The 17,452-nt window shown below is 37.3% G+C and overlaps 1 protein-coding gene across 3 annotated transcripts in view; it reads right to left on the bottom strand.

Moving 5' to 3' along the window:
* LOC106867104 (protein mono-ADP-ribosyltransferase PARP14) overlaps positions 1-17,452 on the bottom strand; it is a 111,652-nt gene that overhangs the window by 64,565 nt on the left and 29,635 nt on the right. For all 3 annotated transcript variants that reach the window (XM_089337588.1, XM_089337636.1, XM_089337683.1), the window contains 5 exons: positions 16,584-16,763; positions 9,878-10,014; positions 9,385-9,612; positions 8,578-8,805; positions 4,967-5,021 (listed from right to left, as the gene is read on the bottom strand). In XM_089337588.1, the coding sequence (XP_089193714.1) occupies positions 4,967-5,021; positions 8,578-8,805; positions 9,385-9,612; positions 9,878-10,014; positions 16,584-16,763 (828 nt within the window). The remainder of the gene's footprint in view (positions 1-4,966; positions 5,022-8,577; positions 8,806-9,384; positions 9,613-9,877; positions 10,015-16,583; positions 16,764-17,452) is intronic.

The following is a 17,452-nucleotide window of genomic DNA, read 5'->3' as shown; positions in this document are numbered from 1 at the left end:
ACTTGGAGATGGCTAAGAGAAAGGGATGCGAAAGGATGCATGGAAGGATTGAAAAGACAAGAGGAACACTTGGAGATGGCAAAGAGAAAGGGATTCGAAAGGATGCCTAGAAGGATTGAAAAGACAAGAGGAACACTTGGAGATGGCTAAGAGAAAGGGATGCGAAATGATGCACGGAAGGATTCAAAAGACAACAGGAACACTTGGAGATGGCTAAGAGAAAGGGATTCGAAAGGATGCCTGGAAGGATTGAAAAGACAAGATGAACACTTGGAGATGGCTAAGAGAAAGGGATGTGAAAGGATGCCTGGAATGATTGAAAAGACAAGAGGAACACTTGGAGATGGCTAAGAGAAAGGGATGCGAAAGGATGCCTGGAAGGATTGAAAAGACAAGAGGAACACTTGGAGATGGCTAAGAGAAAGGGATCCGAAAGGATACCTGGAAGGATTGAAAAGACAAGATGAACACTTGGAGATGGCTAAGAGAAAGGGATCCGAAAGGATGCCTGGACGGATTGAAAAGACAAGAGGAACACTTGGAGATGGCTAAGAGAAAGGGATGCGAAAGGATGCACGGAAGGATTGAAAAGACAAGATGAACACTTGGAGATGGCTAAGAGAAAGGGATGCGAAAGGATGCACGGAAGGATTGAAAAGATAAGAGCAACACTTGGAGATGGCTAAGAGAAAGGGATGCGAAAGGATGCATGGAAGGATTGAAAAGACAAGAGGAACACTTGGAGATGGCTAAGAGAAAGGGATCCGAAAGGATGCATGGAAGGATTGAAAAGACAAGAGGAACACTTGGAGATGGCTAAGAGAAAGGGATCCGAAAGGATGCCTGGAAGGATTGAAAAGACAAGAGGAACACTTGGAGATGGCTAAGAGAAAGGGATGCGAAAGGATGTATTGAAGGATTGATATGCAGCTTCCAGGAACAAGCTCTGAGAACTAATTACACCAAGTCCCAAATAGATACGAGTAGTGAATTGCCCGTTTGTATGATGTGTGGAAAATGAAGCAACTTTATATATTGTGAATGAGTGTAGCAAGGTGGCCCAAAAATCACTAGGAAAGGAAACAGGTAAAAAGGGCCAGTTTCCATGGTGTTTAAGTTCTCCACCTGGATGGGCCACTGGTCTGTCACAGGATCATTCAGTTTTGTCAGCTGAGTGGACTGGAGCAACGTGAAATGAAGGGTTTTGCTCAAGAATACAATGCATCGCCTTGTCCTTTATGAAGAGTTATGTCAGTCTTTATAAAATATAAGAATAATTACCCTTTCTACTAAAGGTACAAAGCCTGAAATTTTGTGGGGAGGGGATTAGAGGATTTCATTGACCCCAGTGCGTAACTGGTACTTAATTTATTGATCCTGAAAGGATGAAGGACAAAGTTGACCCTGGCAGAATTTGAACTCAGAATGTAGCAATTGGTGAAATACCACTAAGCATTTCATCCAGCATGCTGACGATTCTGCCAGCTCACCACCTTAATAATAATAATAATAATAATAATAATAATAATAATAATTATAATAATAATAATGATAATGATGATGATGATGATGATGATGATGATGATGATGATGATGATAATGATAATGATAATAATAATAATAATAATAATAATAATAATAATATCTCCCAAAAATCAAAATAGACAATAAAACAACATCAATAATAAATAGCATAAACCTGGCCGTCACGGAACTAACAACCACAGAAACAACAGGCAATATCACTGAGTTAAATGACATAATATATGCGGCAGCCACTGCAGCCACAAAAGAAGCAGGATACTCACTCAAACCCATCCGAACAGGAGTTCTACCACCCAAACAGACCTTGTGGATAAATAACATCCAGAACAAAATTTAAAAAAAGAGAAAAGATTTATCGATTCTCAACGAAATTAGTAAACAATCAACACTACTAAGTAACAAGAAGAAAACAAAAATACTGTACAAATACAGCATTACAGAAAAAGACTTACCTGAGGCAAAAGAAAAACTAAAGCAAGACATCCTTGCCAAAGCACAGAGGATCCGCCGGTATGAGAAACGCCAACGTTTCTTTGAACAAAATAAACAGTTCAAATCCAACCCCAAAAAACTCTACCAAGAACTGGGTAAAAATAAAATAGACATTACTTCAGCACCAACAGCAGAAGAACTAGAGAAATTCTGGAAACAAATATGGTCGGTGAAGCAACAACCCCAGAAAAGGACCATTAAAACAACGAACTTAGCACCTGAGCAACTCCGGGCCCCTATAACAACTGAAGAGGTAACCCAGACACTGCAAAGACTAAGCAACTGGAAGGCACCTGGACATGACAAGATCCCCAATTTCTGGTTAAAACACCTGCCAGGAATGCATAAAAAGCTGGCAGAAAACTTTAACAACATACTAGCAGATCCAGAGACAATGCCTGAATGGCTCACAAAAGGGAAAACCATCTTAATCCCCAAATCCACGGAAACGGAGAAACCACAAAACTATAGACCTATAACCTGTCTCCCTACGATCTACAAAGCCTTTACTGCAATAATATCGCAGAGATTGAGTAAACACCTGGAAAATAACAACATGTTTCCAGAAGAGCAGAAGGGATGCTGCAAGGGCTCATACGGCTGTAAAGATCAATTATTGATCAATAAAGCCATAACCGAAGACAGCCGCAGAAAGAAGAAAGGCCTCAGTATGGCCTGGTTGGACTACCAAAAGGCTTTCGACAGTGTTCCCCACACGTGGATTCTGGAAACACTAGCCATAAACAAGGAGGCACCAATTATCATAAAATACATAGAGCACTCAATGAACAAATGGCAGACAGTGCTACAGCTCCAAACAAAAGAGGGACTTGTGAAAACAAAATCCATCCCCATTAGAAGAGGAATATTCCAGGGAGACACGCTCTCTCCACTCCTGTTCTGCCTGGCACTCACACCTTTAACACAATTGCTAAATAGAACTGGATGCGGTTACAAATGCTACGGAAAAACAGTCAGCCACCTTCTATATATGGATGACCTAAAATTATATGCAAAAAACGACAAAGAGCTAGAAACACTACTACAGACAGTACACGGCTTTACCAAGGAAATAGATATGAAATTCGGATTAGAAAAATGTGCCAAAGCAACCCTGAAAAGAGGAAAATTAGTTAAAAGTAGCAATATAACACTAGATAAAGCCAATGAAATAAGAGAACTAGACGAAAGCCAACCATATAAGTATTTAGGAGTCAATGAACTAGATAGGATATAACATACACAAATGAAAGAAAAAATAAAGAAAGAGTACTATAGACGAGTTAGATCAATACTAAAAACAGAGGTCAATGCTAAAAACAAGATAATGGGTATCAACACTTTAGCTGTCCCAGTTATAAGCTACAGCTACAACATCCTTAACTGGACACTAAACGAACTATGTAAAATAGACAGGAAAACAAGAAAAATAATGACAGGATATAGGATGCACCACCCAAAATCTGACATAGAAAGGCTATATATACAACACACAGAAGGTGGCAGGGGTCTTATACAGCTAGAAAACTATTATAAAATAACCACCATAGGACTGCAAAAATACCTACTCCAGAAGCAAGGGAAGCTAATACAAATAGCCACAAAACACGAGCAAAACAAAAAACTGTTTTCAGTATTTAAGGAAGCTGACAAATACAAACAAGAAATCAATCTACCTAACAAATACGAAGAAGAAGAAGAAGAAGAAACAACAAAAGCCATAAAACAAATGAAATCCAAACTAAACAGCAACGGACCATGATAAAATGATGGCAAGAAAAGCCCCTACATGGTAAATACTGGGCTAAACTAAATGCGAAAGAAATAGACAGAGAAAAATCCCAGCAATGGCTGAGAAGCTCAGGACTCAAAGCAGAGACTGAAGGATTTTTAATTGCTGCACAAGACCAGAGCCTCCCCACCAGAAATTACCAAAAACACATAATGAAAAGAAATATAACAAGTAACTGTAGAATATGTGGAGATGGACAAGAAACAATAACTCATATTATCTCTGGCTGCCCAGTCCTGGCTAAGAAGGAAGACATTCACAGACACGACTGAGCTGGGACCTATATACACTGGAAGCTATGCCAACACTATGGAATAACAACAGAAAAAAGATGGTATAAACACACGCCAGAAAAGGTCACAGAAAACGAGAAAGCAACCATACTCTGGGATATGCCAATACACACAGATAGAGAAATTAAGGCAAATAGACCAGATATAGTTGTCAAAGATCATGAAGAAAAAAAATGCTTTCTAATTGATGTATCAATACCAGCAGATGACAACGTTTCCCTAAAAGAAATGGAAAAACTTTCAAAATACAAAGACCTGGAAATAGAGATAACTCGAATGTGGAGTCTAAAAACAGAAACAATTCCTATCAAAGTAGATGCCTTAGGTATAATAAAAAAATATTCAGACAAATACATAACAAAAACACCAGGACTTACAAATATATATAACATACAGAAAATTGCACTACTGGGTACTGCACATATTCTATGCAAAACACTTTCAATACAGTAAACATAAGAGCACCACAGCAAACCACAGCACATACCCAAGGCGCACAGAGCTGCGCTCGGTAGTGAAGTGAAAGCACGTTATAAAAATAAAACTACTGAACAATAATAATAGTAATAATAATAATAGTAGTAGTAGTTTCAAATTTTGCAGCAATTTTGTGGGAGGGGTGAGTTGATTACCTCAACCCCAGTGTTCACCTAGTACTTAATTTATCGACCCTGAAAAAATGAAAGGCAAAGTCGACCTCAGCTGAATTTGAACTCAGAATGTAGCAGCAGACGATATACCAGCTTGCCATGTTAATAATAATAATAATAATCAGTAATGTTTAACAGAGAAAGACATGACAAGGCAAACCATAATATTCAATATGAAAAAACAAATTGTTTACCTTTTGAAAGAAATCCTTTATTTTTCTGTCTCTTTAGGAGATATTCATCAAATTTCTGTTAAAACAAAAAACAATGAGAAGAGATTGAATTTAACAAAAACAAAATATTTGGAATGTCTAATGATTTATTTCTAATTAGTAATAAGGAAACGAGGAAATTTACTTTGTCACTTAGATATTGCATCCATGGCCTTTCTGTCTTTTGGGAGACATGAGACCTGTGTCAATAATGGTAATACAGTGAATAAGGCAGAAAAACCTCCCACACTTTACATGGCCACTGAAGTGGTGTTAATGAAGGTAAACATGTGGTAATGGTGTCTTCATGTAGCTGAAGTTCCACTGTCTTTTCTCTCCAGTTACCATCATGATTAGAACTGTTGGACCTTGTGTTTGCAGTCAAAATGTCTATCAAGAATGTTGAATTTAGGGGTTTTCTTGTTACATCCTGTTTGTCCAAAACTATTTCAGGAACAAACAGGAGTAGAAGGTAATTATTTTTACATTGTAAGGAAGATTGAGAGGAAACGTGACAATTCACACCTTGGTCTTTCATAACAAAGAAAAGAGAAAAGATTCAAAGAGGAAAAACGTTCACAAACAGTTTTACAGTGGGCAGAAATTTCCTCCATCTTTTTGGTACAGTGGAAAGGCGTCAAGATTATATTTTGGTATTAATACTGCTTCTATCGTTACTATTTTTAATAGACCTTCAGGCTATTCATTAACAAGCCTTCTGGTTATTAATTATTTTTAATAAACTTTCTAACTATTACAGAAATGTACTTGCATAGCAAGTGACTTGATCTGAGACCATGAGATGAAACAAAACAATTGCAGCAAGGAAGATGCTTGTAGACCATTCAAGAACACACAAAAACTATCAGTTTCACTTCAACATTTCATTTGTGTCAAAATATTTTCTTCACTTTAAAACTGTTCACTGACAAAACTTGGTGCTATTTTTAATAAGCCTTCTAACAATTAATTATCTTTAATAAACTTTCTGGCAATTAATTATCTTTAATAAGCTTTCTGGCAATTAATTATTTGTAAAAAACCTTCTGGCTATTAATTATTTCTAAAAAAAAAACCTTCTGGCTATTAATTATTTCTAAAAAAAAAAACCTTCTGGCTATTAATTATTTCTAAAAAAAAAAAACCTTCTGGCTATTAATTATTTCTAAAAAAAAAAAACCTTCTGGCAATTAATTATTTCTAAAAAAAAAAAAACCTTCTGGCTATTAATTATTTCTAAAAAAAAAAAAACCTTCTGGCAATTAATTATTTCTAAAAAAAAAAACCTTCTGGCAATTAATTATTTCTAAAAAAAAAAAAACCTTCTGGCTATTAATTATTTCTAAAAAAAACCTTCTGGCTATTAATTATTTCTAAAAAAAAAACCTTCTGGCAATTAATTATTTCTAAAAAAAAAACCTTCTGGCTATTAATTATTTCTAAAAAAAATCTGGCTATTAATTATTTCTAAAAAAAAAACCTTCTGGCAATTAATTATTTCTAAAAAAAAAAACCTTCTGGCTATTAATTATTTCTAAAAAAAAAATCCTTCTGGCAATTAATTATTTCTAAAAAAAAAAACCTTCTGGCTATTAATTATTTCTAAAAAAAAAAAAACCTTCTGGCAATTAATTATTTCTAAAAAAAAAACCTTCTGGCTATTAACTATTTCTAAAAAAAAAAAAAAAAACCTTCTGGCTATTAATTATTTCTAAAAAAAAAAACCTTCTGGCTATTAATTATTTCTAAAAAAAAAAAACCTTCTGGCAATTAATTATTTCTAAAAAAAAAAAAACCTTCTGGCTATTAATTATTTCTAAAAAAAAAAAAAACCTTCTGGCTATTAATTATTTCTAAAAAAAAAAAACCTTCTGGCTATTAATTATTTCTAAAAAAAACCTTCTGGCTATTAATTATTTCTAAAAAAAAAACCTTCTGGCAATTAATTATTTCTAAAAAAAAAACCTTCTGGCTATTAATTATTTCTAAAAAAAATCTGGCTATTAATTATTTCTAAAAAAAAAACCTTCTGGCAATTAATTATTTCTAAAAAAAAAACCTTCTGGCTATTAATTATTTCTAAAAAAAAAAACCTTCTGGCTATTAATTATTTCCAAAAAAAACCTTCTGGCTATTAATTATTTCTAAAAAAAACCTTCTGGCTATTAATTATTTCTAAAAAAAACCTTCTGGCTATTAATTATTTCTAAAAAAAAAAAACCTTCTGGCAATTAATTATTTCTAAAAAAAAAAAAACCTTCTGGCTATTAATTATTTCTAAAAAAAAAAAAAACCTTCTGGCTATTAATTATTTCTAAAAAAAAAAAACCTTCTGGCTATTAATTATTTCTAAAAAAAACCTTCTGGCTATTAATTATTTCTAAAAAAAAAACCTTCTGGCAATTAATTATTTCTAAAAAAAAAACCTTCTGGCTATTAATTATTTCTAAAAAAAATCTGGCTATTAATTATTTCTAAAAAAAAAACCTTCTGGCAATTAATTATTTCTAAAAAAAAAACCTTCTGGCTATTAATTATTTCTAAAAAAAAAAACCTTCTGGCTATTAATTATTTCCAAAAAAAACCTTCTGGCTATTAATTATTTCTAAAAAAAACCTTCTGGCTATTAATTATTTCTAAAAAAAACCTTCTGGCTATTAATTATTTCTAAAAAAACATTCTGGCTATTAATTATTTCTAAAAAAAAAAACCTTCTGGCTATTAATTATTTCTAAAAAAAAAAAAAACCTTCTGGCAATTAATTATTTCTAAAAAAAAAAAAACCTTCTGGCTATTAACTATTTCTAAAAAAAAAAAACCTTCTGGCTATTAATTATTTCTAAAAAAAAAAACCTTCTGGCTATTAATTATTTCTAAAAAAAAAAAACCTTCTGGCAATTAATTATTTCTAAAAAAAAAACCTTCTGGCAATTAATTATTTCTAAAAAAAAAACCTTCTGGCTATTATTATTTCTAAAAAAAAAAAACCTTCTGGCTATTAATTATTTCTAAAAAAAAAAAACCTTCTGGCAATTAATTATTTCTAAAAAAAAAAACCTTCTGGCTATTAATTATTTCTAAAAAAAACCTTCTGGCTATTAATTATTTCTAAAAAAAAAAACTTTTTAGCTATTAGTCATTTCCTTCATTAATTGCAGAATATGTTTTGGGTTAATTTGAAAAATATCAAGTTGGAATTTGATGTTGTTGGAATCTGTAGAAGAGGGAGACCCCAGGAAGACATGGGACGAAGAATTAAAGGCCAATCTCAAAGCAGTGAGCCCTATGAAGGAGAAAACAAAGCGATGAGATATATGGTACATTGCTGTACTCAAGAAGACATGCCCACCACAACAGAATTGATATCCTAATAATGGTAACGTCTGTCCATGAGGGGCTCTGCCATGCCAACCTTCTCCCCCACTCCATACGCATCCCCAAACACCCACCATTTCCTCTATCACCTGAGAGCAGAATAGGCACATACTACCGCCTCCCCATCCTGAATACCGTTCCTCCCCCACCTCCTTTCTGCACCTTCTCTCCCCTCCCTCTGCTACATAAAACAACAAACAACAAATACATCAACCAACCTTTACTATTTCTGTGTCTTGAGGATAAACAACAAAGTTTACAACTTTGATCTGGCTTGAATTTACATTTGAGTAGTTTTTCACTGCTTCATACATAATTCCAGGTAGTTTTTCAATGGGGTACCTCAATTTTCCAGCTCCTAATATAGGAAATGCGAGCCTTTTTGCTCTCATTCTCTCAGCAATTTTTAGACAATTGGTTATTATTCGAGTCAAGTTTGCCAGAATCTAAAAAAAATAATCATATAGGAATTGATAATGAACATTTTATTGAATTATTTTTTTGTTACAGGAAGAAAACATTAAGTTGTAATAAATATATTCTCCTCTCACAACTGTCATTCTTATCACTCTTTAGTCCTGCAAGGGACAAGGCAACCTCACTCATGATGCTGCTACAATAAAACAGACTCAATCCTCCGTGTAAAATGGTTGGTGAATGAAGAGAGACAATACAGACCCAAGAGGAGTCTTTAGTGTTGGGGAGGACATGGCAACCTCTCTAGTGCTAGTGCCATGAGAGAGAAAACACACTAATACAGACAGTAAAACACAGAAATATGTTTTAATATAGTCTTCTTTACCAGTCATAGAACTGTTGTTAGGCCTTGAGGCTTTTTTCATTCTATTTATATATAAAAGATTTTCTGTTCATCGATATCTTCTGCTTCCTACCAATGAAAACTTGGAATAACAAATATTAAACAGGATGCTATCATTTGCTTTAGGATTCTCACACAACATGCATAAGATTCTCTTCAATTATTAACCGTTTCAATAAATCAATATCATATGATTGATACTTACTAAATCAGAGGAATCTTCATCCCAGGAAGGTAATGTCAGATGAAATACTTTCTTACAGTTGAGTTTATAGCCTTCAGTGATGGCTATTTCAGATGTAGAAATACCTTGAGGATATTTCTGGTTACATTCAACTTGCATCTCTGAGCCAGCAGCTTTGAGAATAAATTTGGAGATAGAACCATTGTTAAGCTGGAGGTTTTTATTGGTGGTGTTAATGATGACATCAACCTACAAAAGTAATTTATGGTAAACAACCAAGGAACATTCCATGGAGAGAAGATAGGATATTGTTGTTAAGAAAGGCTCTACAGAATGGTTGTAGTAAGTTGGAGGTTGTTAAAGTTAACAAAGGATATACTCAAGATATCAGATGTGAAGGAAATAGAATGTTTGAGTTTGACTGAGAAAATGATTTAATTAACTTTAACGATTCCTTATTTGGAAATGAAATAACAAGCAAATATAGATAAGCTACATGAATCTATTTACTCACAGATGCATTAGTAATTGAATCAATCATTAGGTTTATTTTGATGCCAGCATTTTCTCTGGATGTCTCATTAGTTCTGGGTGTCATAGAGGATGATTCCTGTTGTGGACCAAGAAGGGATGTGTTTGATGATGTGGTTTCTGAAAATAAACAATTAAACATTCTTCTCGCTCTTAAAAGAACCATTTTATTCCACATAAATAGTAATGATATTCCTTTCTGAAAATATGATTTAGCAAAAGAATACATGCTAACTTGTAGTCACATCTTCCCCATCTTTTATATGGCGACAAGGCTATATAACAGTATTTCCATTTATTTCTTGCACCACATGGACTAAAAATACATTGAAGAACATACTTGAAACTTTCAAAATCTGAAAACAGTGAAACTCGTTAGTGAAATGTGATCTTCACCCTCCTATAAAACTTTTTTGCTTAAAACATTTATTAAAACGTGCTTCAGATGGTGTAGATTCCAATAAGTTGGGAATTTGCTGTGAAAAAAATGTTTTTGAGGGAGTGGAGAGAGGAGTTTCAGAAAATTCACACAAGTCAAATTTGTTTCCTCATAACTTTTGGGAAGATGGTTATTTTTGATTGAAAATTTCCACAAATACCTTTAGGAGTGTGTATATTACGATAAAAATGGAATTTAATATGAAAATAAAAATTGGTGAGATAGCAGACATAAATACTGATACATGTCAGATGTTTGTTTTGAAACATTTTTTACAGAACAAATTCCAATAGAATTGGAATTTATATTATCTGAAGCATATTTATAGAAAATCTCATTAAGAAATGATATGCTTTTCTTTAAAATTTAAGGAAAGACATTCCTTGGGACACACAGGTATAGGTATGGTGCAGGTAATGCTCAGGCCAGTTGCTGTATATCATTGCACACGTGTGACCAGAAGTCCATAATAAACATGTAGTCTTTAAAATTTTAATCAAAGATATATAAATGGTGCAGTTTAAAACCTTTCTTATAATTTGTTTTTTCAAGTATATATATCACTCATATGGCAGTGTTGTCTGCTTCACACAATTTACATGCTTACCACATCACATGACTCAGGCTGATGGTCATGTGATAAGTAATTTCTAACAGGGTAACCTGTTCAAGGAAAGAAACTTGGTTATTCAGTTGAAGAAGGCTTCCAGAGATAAATGACCTCTCGTAAATACAACTTTGGTCTGGATGAATACTTTAGGGTCAGGCAACACTGTTACCCTTGGTTCAACATTATTGGACATAAGAAAATAAAACACTTATTTCTACAAATTTCTCTTTAAAGAATCATCATCATCATCGTTTAACGTCCGCTTTCCATGCTAGCATGGGTTGGACGATTTGACTGAGGACTGGTGAAACCGGATGGCAACACCAGGCTCCAGTCTGATTTGGCAGAGTTTCTACAGCTGGATGCCCTTCCTAACGCCAACCACTCAGAGAGTGTAGTGGGTGCTTTTACGTGTCACCCGCACGAAAACGGCCACGCTCGAAATGGTGTCTTTTATGTGCCACCCGCACAAGCCAGTCCAGGGGCACTGGCAACGATCTCGCTCGAAAATCCTACAGGAGCCAGTCAGGCGGTACTGGCAACGGCCACGCTCAAAATGGTGCATCTCATGTGCCACCCGCACAAGAACCAGTCCAGGGGCACTGGCAACGATCTTACTTGGCTTGCCGGGTCTTCTCACGCACAGCCCATTTCCAAAGGTCTCGGTCCGTAGTCATCGCCTCGGTGAGGCCCAATGTACGAAGGTCTTGCCTCACCACCTCAGCCCAGGTCTTCCTGGGCCTACCTCTTCCACGGGTTCCCTCAACTGTTAGGGTGTGGCACTTTTTCACGCAGCTATCCTCCTCCATTCTCACCACATGTCCATACCAGCGCAATCGTCTCTCTTGCACGCCACAACTGATGCTTCTAATGTTCAGCTTTTCTCTCAAGATACTTACACTCTGACGGGTATTCACATTGACATTACACATCCAACGGAGCATACTGGCTTCATTCCTTGCGAGCTTACGTATGTCCTCAGCAGTTACAGCCCATGTTTCACTGCCATGTAGCATGGTTGTTCGTACGCATGCGTCATACAGTCTGCCTTTTACTCTGAGTGAGAGTCCCTTTGTCGCCAGCAGGGGTAAGAGCTCTCTAAACTTTGCCCAGGCTATTCTTATTCTAGCAGCTACACTTTCAGCGCACCCACCCCCACTACTAACTTGGTCGCCCAGATAGCGGAAGCTATCGACTACCTCTAGTTTTTCACCCTGGAATGAGATAGAAGTTGTTTCCTGTTTGTTTGCAGTCTTTATTGCACCTGAACATCTGCCACAAACAAAAACTAACTTGCTAGTTAACCTGCCTTTGATGTTGCTGCACCTCTTATGTGTCCATAGCTTGCACCGGGTACATCTTATAGAGTTACTACCTACTCCTTTTCTACATACTGAGCAGGGCCATCTACCTGAAGGGGTTTGTGTTTTATCTACCTTCCTACTTATTAGGATTTTGGTTTTAGCTAGGTTGACTCTAAGGCCCTTCAATTCTAGACCTTGCTTCCACACCTGAAACTTCTCCTCTAGTTCTGATAGTGACTCCGCAATTAGGGCAAGGTCATCAGCATAGAGGAGCTCCCAGGGGCAACCTGTCTTGAACTCCTCTGTGATTGCCTGGAGGACTATGGTAAATAATAGGGGGCTGAGGACGGAACCTTGGTGGACCCCTACCTCTACCCGGAATTCATTGCTGTACTCATTTCCAACCCTCACCTTACTGGCCGCATCTCTGTACATGGCTCGCACAGCTCTCACTAGCCATTCTTCTATCCCAAGTTTCCTCATTGACCACCAGATAAGGGATCGGGGGACCCTGTCAAAGGCTTTCTCCATGTCAACGAAAGCCAGGTACAGAGGTTTATCCTTGGCTAGGTATTTCTCTTGCAACTGTCTCACTAGAAATAAGGCATCAGTAGTGCTTTTACCTGGCACGAACCCAAACTGCATCTCATCTAAATTGATTCGCTCCCTAATTAGTTGGGCTATGACCCTCTCTGTAACTTTCATAACCTGATCTAACAGCTTGATGCCTCTGTAATTATTTGTATCTAAAGCGTCCCCTTTACCTTTGTAGCAGTTGACTATGATGCTGCTACACCAGTCATAGGGTATGACTCCTTCGTGTATCACCTGGTTCGTAATACGGGTGACTAGGCTATAGCCAACACTGCCAGATATTTTGAGCATCTCTGCAGTGATTCCTGATGGGCCGGGGGCTTTCCCGGTCTTCATACTCTTAATTGCTTTATCTACCCTGGTACTATCAACTCGGATAGCTGGTCCCTCTATTGGGTCGACATAAGGCAGGCTCTCTTTCTCCCATTCATTCTCTTTATTAAGCAATCTATCGTAGTGGCATCTCCAGACCTCTTTCTTTGCATCCTCATTTAATGCAAGCGTACCATCATCCATGCGAACACATTTCTCTCCTACAACATCACTATTCTCTCTCCTACACTGTCTTGCAACCCGAAATACCTCGAGTCTTTGGTCCTCACGGCGCAGAACATTGGCAAATCTTTCCTTATCTGCTTCCCCTCTGGCTAAATAAACCTGTCGCCTAGCCTCCCTTCTGGCACATTGGTACAATTCCCTGCTACCACCGTTCTTCCAGTCCTTCCAAGCTTGTTTCTTTTGTCTAATAGCCCTGTCTACCTCCTTGTTCCACCACCACGTTACTCTGGGTTGGGAGGGGACCTTACACCACCCACAAATCTGGTCGGTGGCTTTCAACAGGTTGTCCCGCAGAAATCTCCAATTGTCTTCCACGTTGTATGATGCTATATCCCCTTCTATTTCGTTAAATGCTTCAAGTAACTTGTCTCTAAGTCTCTGTCCGTTTGCAGGGTCTTTAAGCTTCCACACCCTTCTTCTCCAAGCCTGTCTAATTCTGGGCACCCATTTTGCCTTGATCCCAAAGTCGCTAACTACTAATCTATGTTGTGGGGTACATTCTTCGCCAGGGTAGGTTTTGGCATTTATAAGCCGCCCTCTTTCCCTATTTCTGGCGAGGATGTAGTCGATTTGGCTAGAGTGTCTGCCGGAGCGGTAGGTGACTAGGTGACTGGCAGGTTTCCTGAAGTTGGTATTGCAGACCATAAGATTGGTTGCATCACAGAACTCCAGCAGTCTGGTTCCCTCCTCGTTGCGGGAACCGAAGCCATAGCCTCCATGTATGCCATGGAAGCCCCCAGCACGACGTCCGACATGACCGTTGAAGTCTCCAGCCACAAAGAGAAGGTCCCTGTCACTCGTCGACGAGGTAGTTTGCAAGAGGGTGTCATAGAATTGGTCTTTCAGACCATCTGGTAGCCCAGGTTGAGGTGCATAGGCTGAGATGACAGTAGCTAATCTATGATGAAGCACTAGTCTGATCTTAAGTACTCTGTCACTTACTCTAACGACCTCGATTACCTTATCCACCCATTTCTCCGCTAGAAGTATTCCTACGCCCCCGACCCCGTCAGTGTTCCCTGCCCAGAAAATCTTGTACCTGTGTTCTTTGCCTGTGAGGAACCTTGCAGAACCTCCTCTCCATCTTACTTCCTGGATGCAGCACATATCTACGCATCTCCGTTCAAGCATCTCAACAATTTCAAATCATCATCATTATTTAACGTCCACTTTCCATGCTGGCATGGGTTGGACGGTTTGACTGAAACTGATAAGCTGGAGAGCTGCACCAGGTTCCAGTCAGATTTGGCACAGTTTCTACAGCTGGATGCCTTTCCATATGCCAACCACTCCAAGAGTGAAATGGGTGCTGTTTACATGACACCAGCATCGTCCACAACTACGATTTCAATTAACCTGATGAGTCTTCTCAAGTCTGGTAAATTGCCAGAGGTCTCAGAAACGTATCACCTCTGTGTGGCCCGACGTTTGAAAGGTACTTTTTATGTGACACTGGTATCGGACACAACTACAATTTCGGTTGGCTTGATGGGTCTTCTTAAGCACAGAATATTGCCCAAAGGTCTCAGTCGCTAGCCATTGCCTTCATCAGGCCCAATGTTTGAAGATCATGCTTCACCACTTCATCCTATGTCTATCTTTTGTCTATCTCTTCCACACGTCCCCTCGACAGAGATCAGCACTTTTTTACACAGTGCACTCTTCTCTCTTGCACACAACATCTGATGCTTCTTGTGCACCATTTTGCTCTCAAGATGCTTACACTCTGTCACACATGCACACTGACATTTCACATCCACTGAAGCAGACTACCTTTATTTCTTTCAAACCTTCTCATGTCCTCTGCAGTCACAGCCCATGTTTCACTGTCATATAGCATGGCTGTTTGCACACAGGTATCATAGAGTCTACCTTTCACTTTGAGGGAGAGGCCCTTTATTACCAACAGAGGTAAAAGCTCTCTGAACTTTGCCCAACCTAATCTTATTCTTGCAGCTATGCTCTTGGAGCATCCACCTCCACTGCTAATTTGTTCACCCAGATAGCAGAAGCAGTCAACTACTTCTAGGTATCCCTCACAGGCATTTGATGGAGTTTATTTTCTGTACATTTCTATTTCTGTTTATTGTCCCTATACATCTGCCACACACAACAACTATCTTCCCAGTTAACCTTTCTTTGATATTGCTGCACCTCTTATGTGTCCATAGCTTGCACCAGTTACATCTTATGGAACTTCTACCTACACCTTTTCTGCAGATCAATCCTGAAGGGATTTATGATTTCTCAACCTTCCTACTTACTAAGACTTTGGTTTTTTTCTAGATAAACTCAAAGGCCCTTTGATTCTGGACCTTGCTTCCACACCTGAAACTTCTCTAGTTCTGGTAGTGATTCTGCTATGAGGGCCAGGTCATCAGCTTGGAGGAGCTCCCAGGGGCATTCCGTCTTGAATTCCTCTGTTACTGCCTGGAGGACTATGATGAATAAGAGGGGGCAGAGGACTGATCCTTGGTGAACCTCTACTGCCACCTGGAATTTTTCACTATACTTGTTGTGAACCCTCAACTTAGTGACAGCATCTCTGTAAATGGCTTGAACAGCTCTCACAAACCACTCATTTATCCCTAGTTTCTGCATTCACCACCAGATAAGGGATTGGGGGACTTTATCAAAGGCTTTGTTTATGTCAATGAAGGCCAAGTACAGAGGTTTATCTTTAGCTAGGTACAGATTTTTATTCCCCGCAACTGTCTTACCAAAAATATAACGTCAGTGGTGCTTCTCTCTGGTACAAACCCAAACTGCATCTTGTCTAAACTAACTCTCCCCTTAATTAGTTGGGCTATGACCCTCTCTGTGACTTTCATCACCCGACCCAACAATTTGATAACTCTCCAATGCCGTTTTTTTTGTTTTGGACAATTTATAACTTCATATTAATTAGAATATAAACAATAGTCATGTTTACAATGTATCGTAAAACAGTTGACAAGGCTTTGGTCAGCTCAGGGCCATATTAGAAGAGATTTGCTTGAGTTGCCTTACGTTGGGAATCAACATGGTTAGAAATGAAGCTTTTTAACCACAAATCCATGGCTCTACCCATAAACCAATAATAGGAATCAGATAAAGGTTGACTGAAGGAGGAAAAATCTTAATTAACACCTGAAAGAAACCATTTAAATTTTCACTAAAATATTGAACAAATAACAAGTCCTACCTCTGCGTTCACTGATTCCAAACACCTTTTCTAGATGATGCTTAAAAGCTCTGATTACTTCCTTCCGTACATCAATCAAACAAATATGTTTTATTTTAGAATTTGAGTGAGTATCAAGATAATACTGTATAGTATCTACTGTACATTTGGTTCCTTCTTCTATGGGTATACCAAAAATACCTGTTATAAATATAAAGTATACAACATATTTAATCCAACAAATGTTCTTGTTCAAAATATATATAATTCACCTGTGATATAATTTCAGTAATTTATCAGCTGCAATACCAAGAAACAATACAATTCCATCATTTAGAAGAAGATTCTTTAATAGACAGAGGGGAACTTTCTAGGTGCAATACCATGGCCATTGATGACCGAAGGGGGTCTTTACCCCTATTTATATACAATAGTATTTAATAAGATTTAACTTTGTCTCTCTCTTGTTGAAGACATTTCTTTTCTTTGCTGTTTGTTCAGTTAAATAATAATAATAATAATAATAATAATAATAATAATAATAATAATAATAATAAAAACAAACACATAATTTTCTTATGGTTTCTTAAACATTCTCTAGAACAATACTATGTACAAATCCAAATATATGGTACCCTAGGCATAACACCTACATGAACTTCTAACTTGTTGTCTCTTGAGGTCTCTGGGTGAGACTTGGATCCAACTTGTACAAATGCAAAACAAAAGTCAAACATGAAATAATAATAATAATCGTTTTAATGTCTCCTTTTCTATGCTTCAGGTGGAATTGGTTGAGGCAAATTTTCTATGTTTAGATGACCTGCCGATCACCAATCCTCACCAAGGAAGCTAATATTTCCCCATGGCCAGACATGTTTTCATTGTAG

The sequence above is a fragment of the Octopus bimaculoides genome, chromosome 1, assembly GCF_046866305.1.
Source record: "Octopus bimaculoides isolate indiv1 chromosome 1, ASM4686630v1, whole genome shotgun sequence".
Lineage (NCBI taxonomy): Eukaryota > Metazoa > Mollusca > Cephalopoda > Octopoda > Octopodidae > Octopus > Octopus bimaculoides.
Note: the sequence above shows the minus strand (reverse complement) of the source record. Positions and strands in the feature narration are given on the sequence as shown.